Consider the following 24,372-nt stretch of genomic DNA (forward strand, 5'->3'; position numbering starts at 1 on the left):
CCTCCCAGGTACTGACCCCCAGGTACCAGGGGCGCCTCATGGCCGGCTCCTTGGAGCTGCTGTGCTCATACCAGGGGCGCCTCAGCCTGCCCGCGCCTTGTCTGAAGACCCCCAGGTACCAGGGGCGCCTCAGCCTGCCCATGCCTTGTTTGATGACCCCCAGGTACCAGGGGCGCCTCGGCCTGCCCGCGCCTTGTTTGAAGACCCCCAGGTACCAAGGGCGCCTCAGCCTGCCAGCGCCTTGTTTGAAGACCCCCAGGTACCAGGGGCACCTCAGCCTGCCCATGCCTTGTTTGAAAAGCCCCAGGTACCAGGGGCGCCTGGGCCTGCCCGTGCCTTGTTTGAAGACCCCCAGGTACCAAGGGCGCCTCAGCCTGCCAGCGCCTTGTTTCAAGACCCCCAGGTACCAGGGGCGCCTCAGCCTGCCCATGCCTTGTTTGAAGACCCCCAGGTACCAGGGGCGCCTCAGCCTGCCAGCGCCTTGTTTGATGACCCCCAGGTACTGACCCCCAGGTACCAGGGGCGCCTCGGCCTGCCCGCGCCTTGTTTGATGACCCCCAGGTACTGACCCCCAGGTACCAGGGGCGCCTGGGCCTGCCCGCGCCTTGTTTGAAGACCCCCAGGTACCAGGGGCGCCTCGGCCTGCCCACGCCTTGTTTGATGACCCCCAGGTACTGACCCCCAGGTACCAGGGGCGCCTCGGCCAGCCCGTGCCTTGTTTGATGACCCACAGGTACTGACCCCCAGGTACCAGGGGAGCCTCGGCCTGCCCGCGCCTTGTTTGAAGACCCCCAGGTACCAGGAGCGCCTCAGCCTGCCAGCGCCTTGTTTGATGACCCCCAGGTACTGACCCCCAGGTACCAGGGGCGCCTCAGCCTGCCCGTGCCTTGTTTGATGACCCCCAGGTACCAGGGGGGCCTCAGCCTGCCCGCGCCTTGTTTGATGACCCCCAGGTACTGACCCCCAGGTACCAGGGACGCCTCAACCTGCCCGTGCCTTGTTTGATGACCCCCAGGTACCAGGGGCGCCTCAGCCAGCCAGCGCCTTGTTTGATAACCCCCAGGTACCAGGGGCGCCTCAGCCTGCCCGTGCCTTGTTTGATGACCCCCAGGTACCAGGGGCGCCTCAGCCTGCCATTGCCTTGTTTGATGATCCCCGGGTACCAGGGGCGCCTCGGCCTGCCCACGCCTTGTTTGATGACCCCCAGGTACAAGGGGCGCCTCAGACTGCCCGCGCCGGGGCGCCTCAGCCTGCCCACTCCTTGTTTGATGACCCCCAGGTACCAGGGGCGCCTCAGCCTCCCCGCGGCTTGTTTGATGACCCCCAGGTACCAGGGGCGTCTCAGCCTGCCCGTGCCTTGTTTGATGACCCCCAGGTACCAGGGGCGCCTCGGCCTCCCCGTGCCTTGTTTGATGACCCCCAGGTACCAGGGGCGCCTCGGCTTGCCATTGCCTTGTTTGATAACCCCCAGGTACCAGGGGCGCCTCGGCCTGCCCGTGTCTTGTTTGATGACCCCCAGGTACTGACCCCCAGGTACCAGGGGCGCCTCAGCCTGCCCGCGGCTTGTTTGATGACCCCCAGGTACCAGGGGCGTCTCAGCCTGCCCGTGCCTTGTTTGATGACCCCCAGGTACCAGGGGCGCCTCGGCCTCCCCGTGCCTTGTTTGATGACCCCCAGGTACCAGGGGCGCCTCGGCTTGCCATTGCCTTGTTTGATAACCCCCAGGTACCAGGGGCGCCTCGGCCTGCCCGTGTCTTGTTTGATGACCCCCCAGGTACTGACCCCCAGGTACCAGGGGCACCTCAGCCTGCCCACGCCTTGTTTGATGACCCCCAAGTACCAGGGGCGCCTCGGCCTGCCCACGCCTTGTTTGATGACACCCAGGTACCAGGGGCGCCTCAGCCTGCCCGTGCCTTGTTTGAAGACCCCCAGGTACCAGGGGCGCCTCAGCCTGCCGATGCCTTGTTTGATGACCCCCAGGTACCAGGGGCGCCTCAGCCTGCCCACGCCTTGTTTGATGACCCCCAGGTACCAGGGGCGCCTCAGCCTGCCCGTGCCTTGTTTGAAGACCCTCAGGTACCAGGGGCGCCTCGGCCTGCCCGTGCTTTGTTTGAAGACCCCCAAGTACCAGGGGCGCCTCTGCCTGCCCGCGCCTTGTTTGATGACTCCCAGGTACCAGGGGCGCCTTGGCCTGCCCGTGCCTTGTTTGATGACCCCCAGGTACTGACCCCCAGGTACCAGGGGCGCCTCAGCCTGCCCACGCCTTGTTTGATGACCCCCAAGTACCAGGGGCGCCTCGGCCTGCCCCCGCCTTGTTTGATGACACCCAGGTACCAGGGGCGCCTCAGCCTGCCCGTGCCTTGTTTGAAGACCCCCAGGTATCAGGGGCGCCTCAGCCTGCCGACGCCTTGTTTGATGACCCCCAGGTACCAGGGGCGCCTCAGCCTGCCCACGCCTTGTTTGATGACCTCAGGTACCAGGGGCGCCTCAGCCTGCCCGTGCCTTGTTTGAAGACCCCCAGGTACCAGGGGCGCCTCGGCCTGCCCGTGCCTTGTTTGAAGACCCCCAGGTACCAGGGGCGCCTCGGCCTGCCCACGCCTTGTTTGATGACCCCCAGGTACTGACCCCCAAGTACCAGGGGCGCCTCAGCCTGCCCATGCCTTGTTTGATGACCCCCAAGTACCAGGGGCGCCTCGGCCTGCCCACGCCTTGTTTGATGACACCCAGGTACCAGGGGCGCCTCAGCCTGCCCGTGCCTTGTTTGAAGACCCCCAGGTACCAGGGGCGCCTCAGCCTGCCGACGCCTTGTTTGATGACCCCCAGGTACCAGGGGCGCCTCAGCCTGCCCACGCCTTGTTTGATGACCCCCAGGTACCAGGGGCGCCTCAGCCTGCCCGTGCCTTGTTTGAAGACCCCCAGGTACCAGGGGCGCCTCGGCCTGCCCGTGCCTTGTTTGAAGACCCCCAGGTACCAGGGGCGCCTCGGCCTGCCCACGCCTTGTTTGATGACCCCTAGGTACCAGGGGCGCCTCAGCCTGCCCGTGCCTTGTTTGATGACCCCCAGGTACCAGGGGCGCCTCGGCCTGCCCGTGCCTTGTTTGATGACCCCCAGGTACTGACCCCCAGGCACCAGGGGCGCCTCGGCCTGCCCACGCCTTGTTCGATGACCCCCAGGTACCAGGGGCGCCTCGGCCTGCCCGTGCCTTGTTTGATGACCCCCAGGCACCTCCTGCTGGGGGTCACCTTCACCACCACTCATACAAGAAGCGGGTAATCGCCTCGGGGTATTTTCTCATCACACGGGTGGGCGTTTTTCTCTCTTTCTCCTGACACGGCCGAGGTGGCCGGTGTATGCGGGGGATAGGTATTGATGTCCTGTGAGGTTAGCTGCGGTCTGTGACTCGCGGAGTCCCCTGGTTTTCAGGGTTATTCAGCACGATCCTGCTTTCTATAGGGGCGCTATGTGATTCAACCCGCTATGTCTTACTTGAAGTCTTGTATGCACGGTGTGAAGTTAGCTGTACTTTTGTTGAGGTTTGCAGGAGTCTATCCTGTGTTTACGTCACTCCGTCAGCACCGCACTTTAAAGTCACGGGGCTGAGACTTATTTCCACATTTGTTTCCGCGGCACAGGACCCCTCGTTAACCTCAGTCTCTGCACCTAGACTGAGCCCTGGAAATACACAAGGCCAACATCTTTTCATTCTCTTCTTTCTTCTCGTATTTAATAATACTCTATTTTGGGGGTCATTTACATTTTTTGGGGTAATTATAATTCACATGTTGATTATCCACAGTGGTCTTGGTTTAACTCGTAAATAGTCACCAATTTTCTGTTATCGTCTTGCAATCCGGTTGAATTGCTCTTTTATGTATCGACCTTCACAGCCTTGAAAAAGTCTTGAAGACAAAACACGTGTTGCCTGTTTTCCCACCATTGGATGAGTGGCATTCTCCCATCACTGCATGAGCGCCGTTCTCCCATCACTGCCTGAGTGGCGTTCTCCCACCATTGGATACGTGGCGTTCTCCCATCACAGCATGAGTGGTGTTCTCCCATCACTGCATGAGTGGCGTTCTCCCACCATTGGATGAGTGGTGTTCTCCCATCACTGCATAAGTGGCGTTCTCCCACCATTGCATGGGTGGCGTTCTCCCATAACTGCATGAGTGGTGTTCTCCCATGCATGAGTGGCATTCTCCCACCATTGCATGAGTGGCGTTCACCCATCACTGCATGAGTGGTGTTCTCCCATCACTGCATGAGTAGCCTTCTCCCACCATTGCATGAGTGGTGTTCTCCCACCATTGCATGAGTGGCGTTCTCCCATCACTGCATGAGCGGTGTTCTCCCACCATTGCGTGAGTGGCGTTCTCCCACCACTGCATAAGTGGCGTTCTCCCACCATTGCATGAGTGGCGTTCTCCCACCACTGCATAAGTGGCGTTCTCCCACCATTGCATGAGTGGCGTTCTCCCATCACAGCATGAGTGGAGTTCTCCCATCATTGCATGAGTGGTGTTCTCCCATAACTGCATCAGTGGCGTTCTCCCACCATTGCGTGAGTGGTGTTTTCACACCATTGCATGAGTGGCGTTCTCCCATCACTGCGTGAGTGGTGTTCTCACATCACTGCGTGAGTGGCGTTCTCACATCACTGCGTGAGTGGCGTTCTCCCATCACTGCGTGAGTGGCGTTCTCCCATCACTGCGTGAGTGGTGTTCTCACATCACTGCGTGAGTGGCGTTCGCACATCACTGCATGAGTGGTTTTCTCCGGCGGCTACATGAGGTGGCATTCTCCCGCCACTGCGTGAGTGGCGTTCTCCCACCACTGCGTGAGTAGCGTTGTCCCACCAATGCGTGAGTGGTGTTCTCCCACCATTGCATGAGTGGTGTAGGAGGCTGGCCTGGCTTGTAGTGGGTACCAAAGGTACTTACACCTTGTGCCAGGTCCAGTTATCCCTTATTAGTAGAATAGAGGTGTTTCTAGCAGCTTAGGCCGATAGAAGGTAGCTATAGCAAACCAGCTTAGGCTGAACTAGGAGACATGCAAAGCTCCTACTATACCACTGGTGTCATATGCACAATACCATAAGAAAACACAATACACAGATATACTAAAAATAAAGGCACTTTATTTTTATGACAATATGCCACAAGTATCTCAGTGAGTACCCTCAGTAAGAAGGTAAGTAATAAACACAAGTTATATGTACACAAACCACAAATAGGTAAGTAAGAGTCAGAAAAGTAATCCAAACAGTGTATAATTACAATAGGTTGCAATAGGCAAGCATAGGTATAGGGGCAACACAAACCATATACTCCAAAAGTGGAATGCGAATCACAAATGGACCCCAGACCTATGGGAGCTTGTAGAGGGTCGCTGGGACTGTAAGAAAACAGTCAGGGTGTCCAAGATACCCCACCACAAGACCCTGAAAAGTAGGAGTAAAGTACACCTACTACCCCAGAGAGCACAATAGTCGTGATAGGGGGATTCTGCAGGAAGAACACACACCAGCAAAGCACTGAAGACGGATTCCTGGATCTGAGGACCTGCAAAGCAAGGGGACCAAGTCCAATAGTCGCAACAGTGTCCGTGGGGGGGGGCAGGAGCCCAGAAAACCCCAGATGAAGGTGCAAGGAAGCTGCCTCCGGACGGAAGAAGCTTGGAATTCTGCAAGAAAGAAGAGGACTAGGAACTTCTCCTTTGGAGTGAAGTTGTCCCACGTCGCGATGAAGCTTGAAGAGGTGTTTCCACGCAGAAATACTGCAAACAAGCCTTGCTAGCGGCAAGGGTCGCAGTAGAGGTTTTTGGGTGCTGCTGAGGACAAGGTAGGACCAGGATGTCGCCACTTGGAGGAGAAGACAGAGGGGGCGCTCAGCAACTCAGAGAGCCCTCACAGAAGCAGACAGCACCCGCAGAAGTACCCCAACAGGCACTTGGAAGATTTGTGAACCAGAGTCCACGCAGAGTTACAAAAGAGGGTCCCACGACATCAAAGGCCAACTCAGCGGGTTGAGCACTGCAGGACGGAGTGCTGGGGACCCAGGCTAGGCTGTGCATGAAGGAAATCCTGGAAGAATGCACAGAAGCCGGAGCAGCTGCAAATCACGCAGTACACAGGTTTGCAGTCAAGCGTGGGGAGGCAAGGACTTACCTCCACCAAACTTGGACTGAAGGGCCACTGGACTGTGGGAGTCACTTGGGTGGAGTTTCTGTGTTCCAGGGACCACGCTCGTCAGGATAAGAGGGGACCCAGAGCACCAGTGATGCAGTCTTTTGGTGCCTGCGTTAGCAGGTGGAAGATTCCGTCGACCCACGGGAGATTTCTTCTGTGCTTCTGGTGCAGGGTGAAGGCAGGTGACCCCCAGAGCATGCACCACCTGTAAACAGTCGAGAAAGCCAGCAGGATGAGGCGCTACAATGTTGCTGGTAGTCGTCTTCCTACTTTGTCGCAGTTTTGCAGGCGTCCCGGAGCAGTCAGCGGTCGATCCTTGGTAGAAGTCGAAGAGGGAGATGCAGAGGAACTAGGTGAGCTCTTGCATTAATTATCTGAAGAATTCCCCAAAGCAGAGACCCTGAATAGCCAGAAAAGGAGGTTTGGCTACCGAGAAAGGATGATTGGCTACCAAGAAAGGTAAGAGCCTATCAGAGGGGGTCTCTTACGTCACCTGCTGGCAATGGCCACTCAGAGCAGTCCAGTGTGCCCCCAACACCTCTGTTTCCAAGATGGCAGAGGGCTGGGACACACTGGAGGAGCTCTGGGCACCTCCCCTGGGAAGTACTGGTCAGCGGAGTGGTCACTCCCCTTTCCTTTGTCCAGTTTTGCGCCAGAGCAGGGCTGGGGTATCCCTAAACCAGTGTGGACTGGCTTATGCAGAGATGGGCACAATCTGTGCCCATCAAAGCATTTCCAGAGGCTGGGGGAGGCTACTCCTCCCAGCCCTTCACACCTATTTCCAAAGGGAGAGGGTGTAACACCCTCTCTCAGAGGAAATCCTTTGTTCTGCCTTCCTGGGCCAGGGCTGCCTGTACCCCAGGAGGGCAGAAACCTGTCTGAGGGGTTGGTAGCAGCAGCAGCTGCAGTGGAAACCTCGGAAAGGCAGTTTGGCAGTACCCGGGTTCTGTGCTAGAGACCCGGGGGATCATGGAATTGTCCCCTCAATACCAGAATGGTATTGGGGTGACAATTCCATGATCTTAGACATGTTACATGGCCATGTTCGGAGTTACCATTGTGAAACTATACATAGGTAGTGACCTATGTATAGTGCACGCGTGTGATGGTGTCCCCACACTCACAAAGTCCGGGGAATTGGCCCTGAACGATGTGGGGGCACCTTGGCTAGTGCCAGGGTGCCCACACACTAAGTAACTTGGCACCAAACCTTCACTAGGTGAAGGTTAGACATATAGGTGACTTATAAGTTACTTATGTGCAGTGTAAAATGGCTGTGAAATAACGTGGATGTTATTTCACGCAGACTGCAGTGGCAGGCCTGTGTAAGAATTGTCAGAGCTCCCTATGGATGGCAAAAGAAATGCTGCAGCCCATAGGGATCTCCTGGAACCCCAATACCCTGGGTACCTAAGTACCATATACAAGGGAATTATATGGGTGTACCAGTGTGCCAATGAGAATTGGTATATTTAGTCATTAGCCTGCAGTGACAAATTTAGAAAGCAGAGAGAGCATAAACACTGAGGTTCTGGTTAGCAGAGCCTCAGTGATACAGTTAGGCACCACGCAGGGAACACATACAGGGCACATACTATGAGCACTGGGGCCCTGTCTGGCAGGGTCCCAGTGACACAAGGACTAAAACAACATACATACAGTGAAATATGGGGGAATCAACATCTACAGTGCACCCAGTATCTGCATTTTGTGACTCACCATGTTTTTGGGGTACTAGCGGTCGTACCTCCTATAGCTGTGTTCAGGCTGCTGGCCTGGCGTCCCTCTAGATCATGCATTTCTGGGGCACAACCACCAGCACCTCTAGTGACACAAGTACTAAAACAACATACAGTGAAATATGGGGGTAACATGCCAGGCATGATGGTACTTTCCTACACAACCCCCCCCCCCCCAAACGAAGGACAATAAGACTAGCCATGACCTGATTAGTCTTCAATGTCTAAGTGGAAATATCTGGAGAGTCCATCTGCATTGGAGTGGGTACTCCCAGGTCTATGTTCCACTATATAGTCCATTCCCTGTAAAGATATGGACCACCTCAACAATTTAGGGTTTTCACCTTTCATTTGTTTTAGCCAAAGTATAGGTTTGTGGTCTGTCTGAACAATGAAGTGAGTGCCAAACAGGAATGGCCTCAACATTTTCAGTGCCCAGACCACAGCAAAGGCCCCCCTCTCTATGGCAGACCAACACTTTTCTCTAGGGGTCAACCTTCTGCTGATAAAAGCAACTGGTTGATCCTGGCCCTCAGAATTCAGTTGTGATAAGACTGCCCCTACCACTAATTCAGATGCATCAGTTTGAACAATGAATTTCTTGGAGTAACATGGGCTTTTTAGGACAGGTGCAGAGCACATGGCCTGTTTGAGCTCCTCAAAAGCTTTCTGACAGCTAGCTGTCCATAACACCTTCTTAGGCATTTTCTCACTTGTGAGATCATTAAGAGGGGCTGCTATGAAGCCATAATTTTTAATGAATCTCCTGGAATACCCTGTGAGGCCTAAAAAGGCTCTCACCTGGGTCTGAGTTGTAGGGGGAACCCAATCCATGATTCTCTGGATTTCCCCCTGTAGTGGTGCAATCTGTCCTCCACCTACCAGGTGGCTCAGATAAACCACTTTACCCTGTCCTATCTGGCACTTTGAGGCCTTGATAATGAGGCCTGCCTTTTGCAGGGCCTCCAAAACTTTCCACAGGTGGACCAGGTGATCATCCCAGGTAGAGCTAAAGACAGCAATATGATCAAGATATGCTACACTGAAAGTCTCCAACCTTTGCAGGACTGTGTTCATCAACCTCTGAAAAGTGGCAGGTGCATTTTTCAAACCAAAAGGCATCACTGTGAATTAGTAGTGCCCTCCTATGGTTGAAAATGCAGTCTTTGGTTTAGCATCTTCTGCCATTCTGATCTGCCAATACCCTGCAGTCAGATCCAAAGTGCTAAGATACTTGGCAGAAGCCAGTGTATCAATGACCTCATCTGCCCTGGGTATAGGGTGAGCATCAGTTTTTGTTACCTGATTGAGACCTCTGTAGTCTACACAAAACCACATCTCCCTCTTTCCATCTTTGGTGTGAGGTTTTGGTACAAGCACCACTGGGCTAGCCCATTGGCTTTCAGAAGGTTCGATCACTCCCAGATCCAACATTTTCTGCACCTCTTGTTTAATGCAGTCTCTGACATGGTCAGGCTGCCTATAAATTTTACTTTTGACAGGCAGGCTGTCTCCAGTGTCAATTGTGTGTTCACACCAGGATGTTGTACCTGTTACAATTGAAAAGAGGTCTGAAAATTGGCCTAGGAGATTGATGTAGTTGTCTTTCTGTTCTGCAGTCAGACAATCTGCTAAAAATACTCCCTCCACTAAGGCATCTGCTTCAGTGGTGGAAAAGAGATCAGGGAGAGGGTCACTCTCTTCTTCCTGTCCCTCATCTGTTGCCATGAGCAGGGTGAGATCAGCCCTGTCATAGAAGGGTTTCAGGCGGTTGACATGACTCACTCTAAGGGGACTCCTGGCAGTGCCCAGGTCTACCAAATAGGTAACCTCACCCTTCTTCTCAACAATTAGATGGGGTCCACTCCATTTGTCTTAGAGTGCTCTTGGGTCCACAGGCTCCAATACCCATACCTTCTGTCCTGGTTGGTACTGGATCAGAACAGCCTTCTGGTCATGACATTGCTTTTGCAGCTCCTGGCTAGCCTGACGTTTTTTACTGGCCTTTTTCATGTACTCAGCCATTCTGGATCTTAGGCCAAGTACATAATCCACTATGTCCTGTTTAGGAGCTTTTAAAGGTTGTTCCCAAACCTCCTTCACAAGAGTGAGTAGACCTCTTACAGGGTGCCCAAAGAGGAGTTCAAAGGGGCTGAAGCCCACTCCTTTCTGGGGTACCTCCCTGTAAGCAAAAAGGAGGTAAGGTAACAGGACATCCCATCTCCTCCTGAGTTTTTCAGGGAGTCCCATTATCATACCTTTGAGAGTTTTATTAAACCTCTCTACCAGTCCATTAGTCTGTGGATGGTAAGGGGTGGTGAACTTGTAGGTAACACCACACTCCTTCCACATTGCTTTCAAGTATGCAGACATGAAGTTGTTACCTCTGTCTGATACTACTTCTTTAGGAAAACCCACCCTTGAAAATATTCCCAGGAGGGCCTTTGCCACTGCAGGAGCTGTAGTGGTCCTTAGAGGAATGGCTTCAGGATATCTTGTGGCATGGTCCACAACCACCAAGATGAATCTATTGCCTGAAGCGGTAGGAGAGTCAAGGGGGCCAACTATGTCAACCCCTACCCTTTCAAAGGGCGCCCTAACCACTGGAAGTAGAATTAGAGGGACCTTTGGAGTGCAACCAGTCTTGCCACTGGCTTGGCAGGTCACACAAGACTTGCAAAAATCTTTGGTGTCCTCTGACATCCTAGGCCAGTGAAACAAGGGGACAAGTCTTTCCCAAGTTTTTATCTGGCCCAAATGCCCAGCCAAAGGAATGTCATGTGCAAGAGTTAGAAGAAACTCTGTACTGCAGGGGAATGACCAATCTCCTGGCAGCTCCAGGTTTTGGGTCTCTTTCCTCGGTGTACAAGAGGTTATCTTCCCAGTATACTCTCTGGCTGTCACTGACATCCCCATTTTGCTGTTTGACAGATTGCTGTCTGGGACCCTCTAATGTGGGACAGGTTTGCTGTGCCACACTCAGCTCTTCCCTGGCAGGCCCCCCTCCATCCAAAAGCTCAGCAGTGTCTGCTGCCAGCTCCTCTGGTGAAGGTTCTGCACAAGAAGGAAATTCCTCTTCCTCAGAAGGGTAATCCTCTGTAGAGGGACGGATAGTGGGTAGGGATTTACCCTTGCTACCCCTAGCTTTAGGGAGCACTTGGTCCATTGTTCCAGGATCCAGGTTACCCTGTCCCTTTTGCTTTTTGGCCTGAGCCCTGGTTAAAGCAAAAATATGCATGGAATGCCCAGTATTGCTGCATGAGCCTCCAACTCCACTTCTGTCCAAGCTGATGTCTCTAAATCATTCCCTAGTAGACAGTCTACAGGTAAATTTGAGGCAACCACAACTTTCTTTGGACCAGTACCCCCCCCAGTTGAGATTCACAAAAGCCATGGGGTGGCTAAGACTGTTGTTATGAGCGTCTGTCACTTGGTATTGCTGACAAAGTAGGTGTTGTTCAGGGTGTACCAGTTTTTCTATCACCATAGTAACACTGGCACATGTGTCCCTGTAGGCCTGAACCTCAACACCTCTGATTAGGGGAAGTTGCTTGTACTTACCGATATTAAGGGGACAGGCAACCACGGTGGCCAAATCAATGGCACCTTCAGAGACTAGCACAGCCTCTGTGGTCTCCCTAACAAGACCAACCCCAACTAAATTACCCAAAGTGAGCCCAGCTACTTCCTTGGATTGGCTATTAGTAGTATTTTTCCCACCACCACTGCTATTACTAGGGGCACTAGAGGTTGCAGTAGGGGTTGTGATAGTGGGAGGTTTGGTGTTTTTCTTTGGACAACTGGCATCAGTTGCCCAATGGCCTTTGACTTTACACAAATAACACCAAGGCTTTTTAGGTTGATTATTGGAAGAGGATTTGGACCCACCACCCGAGAGGATTTTTGTGGGCCTGATGAAGACTCAGAATGTTTACTTTTGTCCCCACCCTTGCACCCTTGTCAGAAGACTTACCATCCTTCTTCTTGCCATCCTTGTCACCCCCTGTATGAACTTTTCTGTTCACCCTTGTTGTGACCCATTTGTCTGCCTTCTTTCCCAATTCTTGGGGAGAGGTCAGATCCCAGTCCACTAGGTATTGGTGCAACAAGTCAGACACACTGTTGTTCAGAATATCCTCTCTCAGAATAAGATTATACAGGCTTTCATAGTCAGAAACTTTACTGCCATGTAACCACCCCTCCAAGGCCTTCACTGAACAGTCAACAAAGTCTATCCAGTCTTGTGAGGACTCTTTTCTGGTGTCTCTGAACTTAATCCTGTATTGTTCAGTGGTTAAGCCAAATCCATCCAAGAGTGAATCTTTCAATACTCAAAAACGTCCGACCAATCTCTCTCCTCCCTTTTCCAGCGAAAGTCATCGAGAAGATCGTCAACGCACAGCTCGCCCACTTCCTAGAAGACAACTCCATCCTAGACCCCTCTCAATCTGGATTCAGACAAAACCACAGCACTGAGACCGCACTCCTCGCCACCACAGATGATATCAGACAACAAATGGACAACGGCGAAACATCAGCCCTCATCCTCCTCGACCTATCAGCCGCTTTCGACACAGTCTGCCACCGCACCCTACTAACCCGTCTCCATGAAACCGGCATCCAAGACAAAGCCCTCAACTGGATCTCATCCTTCCTCTCCGACAGAACCCAGAGAGTCCGACTCTCACCTTTCCGCTCCAAAGCCACCAACCTTATCTGCGGCGTCCCCCAAGGCTCCTCTCTTAGCCCAACTTTGTTCAACGTCTACATGGCCCCCCTCGCACAACTGGCCCGCCAACACAACCTCAGCATCATCTCCTACGCCGACGACACCCAGCTCGTCCTCTCCCTGACCAAAGACCCTCTCACCGCCAAAGCCAACATCCACGAGGGACTGAAATCCATCGCCGAGTGGATGAACAACAGCCGTCTGAAGCTCAACTCCGACAAGACGGAAGTCCTCATCCTCGGACGCTCCCCCTCGGCCTGGAACGACTCCTGGTGGCCCAACACCCTCGGACCCCCACCCACCCCAGCCAGCCACGCACGAAACCTCGGCTTCATCCTCGACTCTGCTCTGACCATGTCCAAACAGGTCAACGCCGTCTCCTCTTCTTGTTTCAACACCCTCCGCATGCTCCGCAGAATCTTCAAGTGGATTCCAACAGGAACCAGAAAAACGGTGACTCAAGCCCTCGTCAGTAGCAGACTTGACTATGGCAACGCACTCTACACAGGCATCCCAACGAAAGACATCAAACGACTCCAGCGCATCCAGAACGCATCCACCCACCTGATCCTCGACATACCCCGCTGATGTCACATCTCCCCCCACCTGAAGGACCTCCACTGGCTCCCCGTAGAAAAAAGGATCACCTTCAAACTCCTCACCCACGCACACAAGTCACTACACAACACCGGACCCGCCTACCTGAACACCAGACTCAACTTCTACGTCCCCCCACGTCAACTCCGCTCCACCAACCTCGCCCTCGCCATCGTCCCCCGTATCCAGCGCAAGACCTCTGGCGGCAGATCCTTCTCCTTCCTCGCCGCCAAGACCTGGAACTCTCTCCCCACCTCACTACGCCAGACCCAGGACCTCCTCACCTTCAGGAGACTCCTCAAGACATGGCTCTTCGAACGCTAGCAGCACCCCCCCCCCCCAGCGCCTCGAAACCCGGACGGGTACATAGTGCGCTTTATAAATTCACTGATTGATTGATTGATTGAATACTGTGTAGTTGTTAGCTTCACTTTCTCTAACAGTAAGGAGCCTATCCCTACCCTTTCTAGTGAAAGATAGCCACAAGATAGCAGCCCACTGCCTTTGAGGGACCCCCTGTACCATACAGGCCCTCTCAAGTGCAGCAAACCACTTGTTGATGTCATCCCCCTCATTGTAAGGGGGGACTATCTTTTGCAGATACCTGGAATATTGCTCTCTAACAGGATTACTATCAGGAATACTGTTGCTGCCACCATGGGGAACTAACCCCAACCTCTGTCTTTCCTTCTCAATGTCTAGGGATTCCCTATCTAAGGCCAGTTGTTGCTGTTTATGCTTCAGTCTGGTCTCTTCAACCCTCAACTTTTTTGAGTTCCCTTTCTAACAAGTTATCCTCAGGGTGAGTGGGTTGGGAATGCTTTGACACAGATGACAAATTGGAAACTTCAGAGGGGGACCTGTCCCTAACTGTCTGGACCCTGGTAACCTGGCCTCCAGGGATAAAGGATGCCCTACTGTCATGGGAACCTCTATCACTACCAGCATTACTAGGTGCCCTGCTAGGGGGCAGACCCTTATCAGAACTCTCCCCAGCTTCCTCAGGGGGATCCTCTGAATCAGACTGGGAAGCTTCTACTAACCTCTCATTTGATGGGCCAGACTGGTTCTGGTCATCCACAACAAGCATGTTAAACAGAAACTCTTTTGTAGGGTTCTTTCCTATAACTAAACCTCTATCTAAGCAGAGACTCCTTAAGCTCTTATAGTTCAAAATGTCATAAGTAGCATTGACAGTTTTGAGAGTGGAATTTACCACAGACATGATAGTAAAAGGTTTAGAGATAGGGAGAAGAGAGAAAAAGTTTTAGAACGTTTGAAAGCACAGAGAAAAAAACTTTTTCTAACTTTTAGAAAACTTTTAGAAGTTTTAAGAAACTTTTCAGAACTTTGTAAAAAGTTTTTAGAAAAGCAAACTTTTTGGGTTAAGTGTACATACACTGAACTGTTTGGTAGATGATTCTCTTATGAAAAGTACAAAATGACAAAGTGGTAAAGCAGTTGCAAGTACTTATCCCACCGCTGCACCACCAATGTAGGAGGCTGGCCTGGCTTGTAGTGGGTACCAAAGGTACTTACACCTTGTGCCAAGTCCAGGTATCCCTTATTAGTAGAATAGAGGTGTTTCTAGCAACTTAGGCTGATAGAAGGTAGCTATGGCAAAGCAGCTTAGGCTGAACTAGGAGACATGCAAAGCTCCTACTATACCACTTATATCATATGCACAATATCATAAGAAAACACAATACACAGAGTTACTAAAAATAAAGGTACTTTATTTTTATGACAATATGCCACAAGTATCTCAGTGAGTACCCTCAGTAAGAAGGTAAGTAATATACACAAGTTATATGTACACCAACCACAAATAGGTCAGTAAGAGTCAGAAAAGTAATGCAAACAGTGTAGAATTACAATAGGTTGCAGTAGGCAAGCATAGGTATAGGGGCAACACAAACCATATACTCCAAAAGTGGAATGCGAATCACAAATGGACTCCAGACCTATGGGAGCTTGTAGAGGGTCACTGAGACTATAAGAAAACAGTCAGGGTGTCCAAGATACCCCACCCCAAGACCCTGAAAAGTAGGAGTAAAGTACACCTACTACCCCAAGAGAGCACAATAGTCGTGATAGGGGGATTCTGCAAGAACAACAAACACCAGCAGTGCACTGAAAATGGATTCCTGGACCTGAGGACCTGCAAAGCAAGGGGACCAAGTCCAATAGTAGCAAAAGTGTCCATGTGGGGGCAGGAGCCCAGAAAACCCCGGAAGAAGGTGCAATGAAGCTGCCTCGGGATGGAAGAAGTGTGGAACTCTGCAAGAAAGAAGAGGACTTGCAACTTCTCCTTTAGTGGGAAGTTGTCCCACGTAGCGATGAAGCTTGCAGAGGTGTTTCCACACAGAAATACTGCAAACAAGCCTTGCCAGCTGCAAGGGTCATGGTAGAGGTTTTTGGGTGCTGCTGAGGACCAGGAAGGACCAGGATATTGCCACTTGGAGGAGGAGACAGAGGGGGTGCTCAGCAACTCAGAGAGCCCTCACAGAAGCAGGCAGCACCCGCAGAAGTACCTGAACAGGCACTTGGAAGATTTGTGAACCGGAGTCCATGCAGAGTCACAAAAGAGGGTCCCACGACATTGGAGGCCAACTCAGCGGGTTGAACACTGCAGGACAGAGTGCTGGGGACCCAGGCTAGGCTGTGTACAAAGGAAATCCTGGAAGAGTGCACAGAAGCCGGAGCAGCTGCAAATCACGCAGTACACAGGTTTGCAGTTTAGCGTAGGGAGGCAAGGACTTACCTCCACCAAACTTGGACTGAAGGGCCACTGGACTGTGGGAGTCACTTGGGTAGAGTTCCTGTGTTCCAGGGACCACGCTTGTCAGGGTGAGAGGGGACCCAGAGGACCAGTGATGCAGTCTTTTGGTGCCTACGTTAGCAGGGGTAAGATTCCGTCGACCCACAGGAGATTTCTTCTGTGCTTCTGGTGCAGGGTGAAGGCAGGCTACCCCCAGAGCATGCACCACCTGGACACAGTCGAGAATGCAGGCAGGATGAGGCGCTACAATGTTGCTGGTAGTTGTCTTGCTACTTTGCTGCAGTTTTGCAGGCGGCCTGGAGCAGTCAGCAGTCGATCCTTGTTAGAAGTCGAAGAGGGAGATGCAGAGGAACACTGGTGAGCTCTTGCATTCGATATCTGAAGAATTCCCCAAAGCAGAGACCCTAAATAGCCAGAAAAGGAGGTTTAGCTACCAAGAAAGGAGGATTGGCTACCAAGAAAGGTAAGAGCCTATCAGAGGGGGTCTCTGACGTCACCTGCTGGCACTGGCCACTCAGAGCAGTCCAGTTTGCCCCCAACACCTCTGTTTCCAAGATGGCAGAGGTCAGGGACACACTGGAGGAGCTCTGGGCACCTCCCCTGGGAGGTACTGGTCAGGGGTGTGGTCACTCCCATTTCCTTTGTCCAGTTTCGCACCAGAGCAGGGCTGGGGGATCCCTGAACCGGTGTAGACTGGCTTATGCAGAGATGGGCACCATCTGTGCCCATCAAAGCATTTCCAGAGGCTGGAGGAGGCTATCCCTCCCCAGCCCTTCACAACTATTTTCAAAGGGAGAGGGTGTAACACCCTCTCTCAGAGGGAATCCTTTGTTCTGCCTTCCTGGGCCAGGGCTGCCTGGACCCCAGGAGGGCAGAAACCTGTCTGAGGGGTTGGCAGCAGTAGCAGCTGCAGTGGAAACCCCGGAAAGGCAGTTTGGCAGTACCCGGGTTCTGTGCTAGAGACCCGGGGGATTATAGAATTGTCACCCCAATACCAGAATGGTATAGGGGTGACAATTCCATGATCTTAGACATGTTACATGGCCATGCTCAGAGTTACCATTGTGACGCTATACATAGGTAGTGACCTTTGTATAGTGCATGCGTGTAATGGTGTCCCCGCACTCACAAAGTCTGGGGAATTTGCCCTGAATGATGTGGGGGCACCTTGGTTAGTGCCAGGGTGCCCACACACTAAGTAACTTGGCATCCAACCTTCACTAGGTGAAGGTTAGCCATATAGGTGACTAATAAGTTACTTATGTGCAGTGTAAAATGGCTGTGAAATAACGTGGACGTTATTTCACGCAGGCTGCAGTGGCAGACCTGTGTAAGAATTGTCTGAGCTCCCTATGGATGTCAAAAGAAATGCTACAGCCCATAGGGATCTCCTGGAACTCCAATACCCTGGGTACCTAAGTACCATATACAAGGGAATTATATGGGTGTACCAGGGTGCCAATGAGAATTGGTAAATTCAGTCACTAGCCTGCAGTGACAAATTTAGAAAGCAGAGAGATCATAAACACTGAGGTTCTGGTTAGCAGAGCCTCAGTGATACAGTTAGGCACCACACAGGGAACACATACAGGGCACATAATATGAGCACTGGGGTCCTGTCTGGCAGGGTCCCAGTGACACAAGGACTAAAACAACATACATACAGTGAAATATGGGGGAATCAACATCTACAGTGCACCCAGTATCTGCATTTTGTGACTCACCATGTTTTTGGGGTACTAGCGGTCGTACCTCCTGTAGCTGTGTTCAGGCTGCTGGCCTGGCGTCCCTCTAGATCATGCATTTCTGGGGCACAACCACCAGCACCTCTAGTACATGCACTTGCAGTATTTGTGGAATACCCCATAGTATCCTATGTCCTGCACTTGCTGTCTTTGATAGCCCATCCTCCAGTTCATGTATTTGTGGGTAACACCCTACCCAGAGTACATCCAGTTGCTCTATTTGGGTATAACACATCACATTGGCTCAAGCCCCGGTAGTTATGGGGCACCTGAGGTATACCACAGCACACAAATGTGGATATGACACCATGCAATACCTCCAATGCCTGTAGATGGTGTGTTGGGGTGCTTAATCTAGAGTACCTCAGTATCTGTACTCCTAGGGCACCCCAGAATCCCCCCAATTTTTATATTGACTATATTTGCAGGGGTGGGAGAAAAATTAAACCCACTTGTACCTACTGTTCTTGTATTCATGGGCCACACCCCCTGAGTACCCCAAAACCTGTACTTCTGAGGCACCCCTACAGTACCCTCAATATTTATATAATCTGTAATATTTGGGAGGTGGGGTTGTCCGCCAGTACCTCTTGTCCCTCTATTCATGGAGCACCCTCCTGGAGTGCATTCTGTACCTGCATTTCTGGAGCTCAGCCCCTCCCGTCCCCCCAGTGTACCTACAGCCCCTGTATTGATGAGGCACCCCAGAGTTCCCCAGTACCTGTATTTGGGCTCTCCGGCTATGCCCAGCGGGTCAATGAATGCTCTCTCCAGCTGCATCAGTTGGTCATTCACTCTGCGGACATCTAGGGGGCTGCAACAGAGACAGAAACACAATGAATCCCTCACTTGTGGAACACCTACGGTTACAAATATATTTTAATTTTGAGTATCAGTTCTATTTAAAATAAAAAACACAACGTAACTATTAAAAACGATTAAAATATTATAAAAAAATGAAGGCCTCTATCAAGGTTTGGCGAGCCGAGATGGACAGTATACAGTGGTCCCCCACCCTGCCAAACTATATTTAGAGGCAGGGGAACCACTGGGAGCCTGATTTCGGACTTGAAATCAAGCTGCGTCGACGGAAGACCCAAGAAGACCGCCAAGTCGACAGTGTTCGGCTCGCTGTATTTAGATATTACAGTTTTGCAAGCGGTGGACTGGCGCCGGTCGCTGATGGAGGGAGGAGATCGCGGGAGCCAATGGACATCGGACGATAACAGTGACTGTGGAATAGAGGTATTTTCACACGCACACACACTGAACCCTTGTCATGTGTGTCCCCTGCATCACACACAACACAACTCCAACTACCAACACTACTACACACTCAGCTACACAAACACTCACACACAACTACAAATATCACAACAATGACTGCCACACATCACTCACCTGAATGTTGCCTGCAGCAACGCAACACACAACACAATAAACACAACATCCAACCAATTTACAGGTTGCACACAGACTGACACAACCACAGCACCCCCTCAAGCTCTCTCCCTCTCACCCAGTCAATCGCATAAACAAAGCAGATGCTGACTTACGCAACTGACGGCTGTAGGAGGCTGGCCTAGTTTGTGGTGGGTACCTGAGGTACTTATACCTTATACCAGGTCCAGGCATCCCTTATTTGTGAAGTGTAGTCAGTGTCTAGAAGCCAGGCTGTCCAGGGGTAGCTGTAGCTGAGCAGCCAAGACTGAACTAGGAGACATGCAAAGCTCTTGCAATACCACTGTAGTCACACAGTACTCACACACATGAAAGATAATACTCAGTGTTACAAAAATAAAGATACTTTATTTTTGGTTACACAATACCACAAACTACTAGAAGGGCAACCCTCCAATAAGGTGTAGGAAAATGCCACTGTTGGCATGGTTACCCCCTCACTTTTTGCCTATTTTTAATGCTAAATATGATTGAAAGTGTGCTGGGACCCTGCTAACCAGGCCCCAGCACCAGTGTTCTTTCACTTAAAAATGTACCATTGTCTTCACAATTGGCACAGCCCTGGCACACAGATAAGTCCCTTGTAAATGGTACCCGTGGTACCAAGGGCCCTGTGGCCAGGGAAGGTCTCTAAGGGCTGCAGCATTTATTATGCCACCTTGGGGAACCCTCCCTCAGCACATGCACACTGCCTCACAGCTTGTGTGTGCTGGTGGGGAGAAAATGACTAAGTCGACATGCCACTCCCCGCAGAGTGCCATGTCCACAACCCACTGCCTGTGGCATAGGTAAGTCACCCCTCTAGCAGGCCTTACAGCCCTAAGGCAGGGTGTACTATACCACAGGTGACGGCATAGCTGCATGAGCACTATGCCCCTACAGTGTCTAAGCCAATTCTTAGACATTGTAAGTGCAGGGTAGCCATAAAGAGTATATGGTCTGGGACTTTGTCAAACACAAACTCCACAGTTCCATAATGGCTACACTGAATACTGGGAAGTGTGGTATCAAACTTCTCAGCACAATGCACACAGAGGGCATCTTAGAGATGCCCCCTGTATACCAACCCAACTACTAGTGCTAGGTTGACCAGTTTCTGCCAGCCTGCCACATCCAGACGAGTTTCTGGCCACATGGGGTGAGTGCCTGTGTCACTCTGTGACCAGGAACAAAGCCTGTAGTAAGTGGAGGTGCTTCACACCTCCCCCTGCAGGAACTGTAACCCCTGGCGGTGAGCCTCAAAGGCTCAAGCCTGGTGTTACAGCGCCCCAGGGCAGCCAGTGGAGATGCCCGCCCTCTTGGACACAGCCCCCACTTTTGGCAGCAAGTCCGGAGGCGATAATGAGAAAAACAAGGAGGAGTAGCAGGACAGCCCCTAAGGTGCCTCCAGGCAGGACAGCCCCTAAGGTGTCCTGAGCTGAGGTGACCCCTGCCTTAGAAAATCCTCCATCTTGCTTTGGAGGATTTCTCCCAATAGGATTAGGAATGTGCCGAGGCAGAAGAAGGGTGTAGCCGCCCTCAGGGACAGCAGCCATTGGCTACTGCCCTCCAGCCCTAAACACACCCCTATATTAAGTATTTAGGAGCAACCCTGAACCCAGGAAATCAGATTCCTGCAATCTACACAAAGAAGAAGGACTGCTGACCTGAAAGCCCTGCAGAGACGACGGAGACAACAACAGACTTTGCCCCAGCCCTACCGGCCTGTCTCCAGGCTCAAAGAACCTGCAACAGCGACGCATTGAGCGGGATCAGTGACCTCTGCCGACTCAGAGGACTGCCCTGCAACCCAAAGGACCAAGAAACCCCAGAGGACAGCGGCTCTGTCTGAACATCCAAGAAGAAACCAACTTTAAAGGGACTCCAGCCTCACTCCGGAAGTGTGAGTCCCCAACACTCTGCACCCGACGCCCCCGGCTCATGTTCAGAACAACCAACACTGCGGAGAGGACCCACAGGCGACTCCAAGAACGTGGACACTCTGAAATGACCTCCCTGCACCCCCACGACGACAGCTGCAGAGAGAATCCAGAGGCTCCCCCTGACCGCGGCTGCCCGGTAACAAAGAACCCGACGCCTGGAAGAAGCACTGCACCCGCAGCCCCCAGGCCCGAGAGAAACCAACTACCGGTGCAGGAGTGACCAGCAGGCGGCCCTCATCCTAGCCCAGTCGGTGGCTAGCCTGAGAAGCCCCCCGGTGCCATGCCTGCATCGCCAGAGTGACCCCCTGGGTCCCTCCATTGATTCAATAGCAAACCTGATGCCTACTTTGCCTACTGAAACCGTCCGCCTCTGCGCTGCTGAGGGTGTGTTTTGTGGGCTTGTGTGTCCCCCCCCCCAGTGCTCTACAAACCCCCCCGGTCTGCTCCCAGAGGATGCAGGTATTTACCTGCTAGCAGACTGGAACCGGAGCACCCCTAGTCTCCATAGGTGCCTATGTTATTTGGGCCCTACTTTGAACTCTGCACCTGACCAGCCCTGTGTTGCTGGTGCTGGGTGTTTGGGGTTGACTTGAACCCCCAATGGTGGGCTGCCTATGCCCTGGAGACTGAACTTGTAAGAGCTTTACTTACCTGCTAAACTAACTTGCACTTACCTCCCGCAGGAACTTTTGAATTTTGCAGTGTTCATTTTTAAAATAGTTTATTGCCATTTGTATGCCAAACTGTGTACATTACTGTTTTAATTCAAAGTTTCATACTTACCTATGCCAAGTACTTTAGAATGTCTGTACTTACTTGAATTCTGAATCTTGTAGTTCTAAAATAAATTTAAAAAATAATATTTTTCTATATAAAAACCTATTGGCCTGGAGTTAAGTCTTTGAGTGTGTGTTCCTCATTTATTGCCTGTGTGTGTACAACAAATGCTTAACACTACCCTCTGATAAGCCTACTGCTCGACCACACTACCACAAAATAGAGCATTAGAATGATCTCTTTTTGCCACTATCAACCTCTAGGGGGAGCCCTTGGACTCTGTGCACTATCTCTCACTTTGAGATAGTATATACAGGGCCAGCTTCCTACACAAAGTACCACTCAGCTGCAGTTAATACTAGAAAATCAGCCATATTTAGACCATGATCCTCACGTCAGGCAATGATTTTTCTATGAATTATTCTAACGTAGCTCCCTGGGGCAGGGTATTTCCAGTCTGTGCTGGTCCCTGGGATCTGTCTTTGAGGACTGTAACCAGCACTGGGCGAGACGTACGGAGCGGGAGAGGGTCCCCGCGAGGGTGTCGTACTGTCTGTGCTGGGGGTGGATAGTCTGTCCTCTGCGAGGTACCTCCCTACTCACGCTGAAGTACCTCGACCTGCCCCCAGTGCGTACTTTGAGCCGCGGTTGCAGGTGGGGCCGCGGCACCAGCACTCATTCTTCCTAATCAGACTTTGGCCCGGGGCAAGGGAGAGACAAAAACAAAAGGAGGAAAGAAGGACGAGGGAGCAGGGATGAAGCGAGAGAGAGAAAGGCTGGGAGAGTGTGGTAGTGGATGAAAGAGACATGAGGGGGAATCAGGACCATGCAGCCATGATATTCAGCCCTTTGACAACCCTGTCGTGAGCTTCTCAGCAAACTCGGGGTCCTGGCACTTATCTTTCACAAACTAAGCACTGCTTGGACCTACTTCTTCAGGTCGAGGTTTTCAATCTTCTTATGTAGAGTCTCTGCCGCGGCCCGGAAGTCAACGGTGGCTCCTCGGACCCCGTCTGGGAATCAGGAAACAAGAACCAGTTAGTCTGAGGTACAGCGTGTGTGCATATGGTGGTGTATGTTTGCGTATGCATGCATGAACATGTTTGTATGTATCTATGCGCATGTCTTGTTGGTTTGGTGTCTGTGTGTGCATGTGTCTAGGACTGCATGTGTGTGTGTATGTGACAGGCACAACTTGCATGCAGGGGCGAGCATATATAAATGCTTCTATGTGTGTCTGTGTATGCCTGCATGTGCGTGTGCGTGTGTGTGTGTGTGCATGACTGTATGTGAGAAATGGCCTTTTTAGGTTCACATCTACTTCTGCACACTTTCTAACTATCAGGTACTAGTATAATGTCTCTGAGTGTACTGAGGCCTGCTAACCACACTTCAGTACCCATACTCGGACCCTTAAAAGTGTATGTTTAGTTGGTTTATACCACCGTAGCACAGGTTAACTTACTTATAAGTCCCTAGTATATGGTGCCAAGGGTTCTCAGGGCCTGTAAGATAAAATGTTCACCGTGGCCTGCAGCACTTATTGTACCACTGCGAGTGCGACAAAGTAAAACATGGCTCCCCGTCGCTACTGCAGTCTGGTAGAGCAGGACTAAACTGCTAACTGGACTTTTTCATTTAAACTCATGACAAAGTCCAGACCTCCCTTTTTACTATATAGAAGTCTCACCCGTATGGTCGGCCTGTAGCCCTGAGCCAGGGTACTGTATATGAAAAAGAAGATGAGTGTTTTCATGTCCTAACTAAAAACTCCAAGTTGTTGTTTTACTGTAGAAGGTCTAGTGGCCCCACTGGTGAGTACAGAGTTACACGCTGACAGCTCAGCTGTGCTGACTTCTGAAAGGAACTACCGAAGTTGGTACCTAAAGGTATCAAAAGAATCATTACATTAAACTCAGAATAATCTCCAAGTCGGATTTGATGTAACTTTTGAGTAAAAGGAAAGTTTAGAAAGTTGCCACTCTGTTGCCTGAGTTTTCCAGTAGCCGTAAGAAGGGCTGCTCTTATGGTCTGGTAGCCATGTTGGCATCTGGCATAGAGAGGAGAACAAGTTGGCAAACTAGTTTTCCGTGGGCTTGTAGCCCTCATGTAGCTACACCTCTACGGCGAGCCACCAAGTTTGACACACCAAAAGAAGGGTTCTGCCATATTGAGAATGGAGAGAATATTGCACTCTGGGATAGACAGATGCCACACTTTGCGGGAAGTCATCAGACAGGAGGGAACCTGGTAGCCCATTGGCTAGTAGTCAATGCATCCCCTGAATGAAACATTTGGGCATATAAGTGGCACACAGAACTCAGATCATGTCTGTAGTGGAGAGAGGCTCAAAGAAGGACTGCCCTGGACCTGGCAACGAGAGGCTGCACCAGAGACTGGACTGCACCTGCTGGCCCTTGGGCTAGCAAAGAA

At 51.7% G+C, this 24,372-nt stretch overlaps 1 protein-coding gene across 2 annotated transcripts in view; it reads right to left on the reverse strand.

The window, feature by feature from the left end:
• The window catches only part of LOC138260535 (glutamate carboxypeptidase 2-like), a 350,295-nt gene that overhangs the window by 18,867 nt on the left and 307,056 nt on the right, over positions 1 to 24,372 (reverse strand). Inside the window, exons 16-17 of one of the 2 annotated variants that reach the window (XM_069209149.1) lie at positions 22,871 to 22,952; positions 18,501 to 18,593 (exon numbers count right to left, since the gene is read on the reverse strand). In XM_069209149.1, coding sequence (XP_069065250.1) covers positions 18,501 to 18,593; positions 22,871 to 22,952 — 175 coding nt within the window. Of the gene's footprint in view, positions 1 to 18,500; positions 18,594 to 22,870; positions 22,953 to 24,372 lie in introns of those variants that run through there. The other variant, XM_069209150.1, reaches the window with a different exon arrangement.

The sequence above is a fragment of the Pleurodeles waltl genome, chromosome 9 (assembly GCF_031143425.1).
Source record: "Pleurodeles waltl isolate 20211129_DDA chromosome 9, aPleWal1.hap1.20221129, whole genome shotgun sequence".
Classification (NCBI taxonomy): Eukaryota; Metazoa; Chordata; class Amphibia; order Caudata; family Salamandridae; genus Pleurodeles; species Pleurodeles waltl.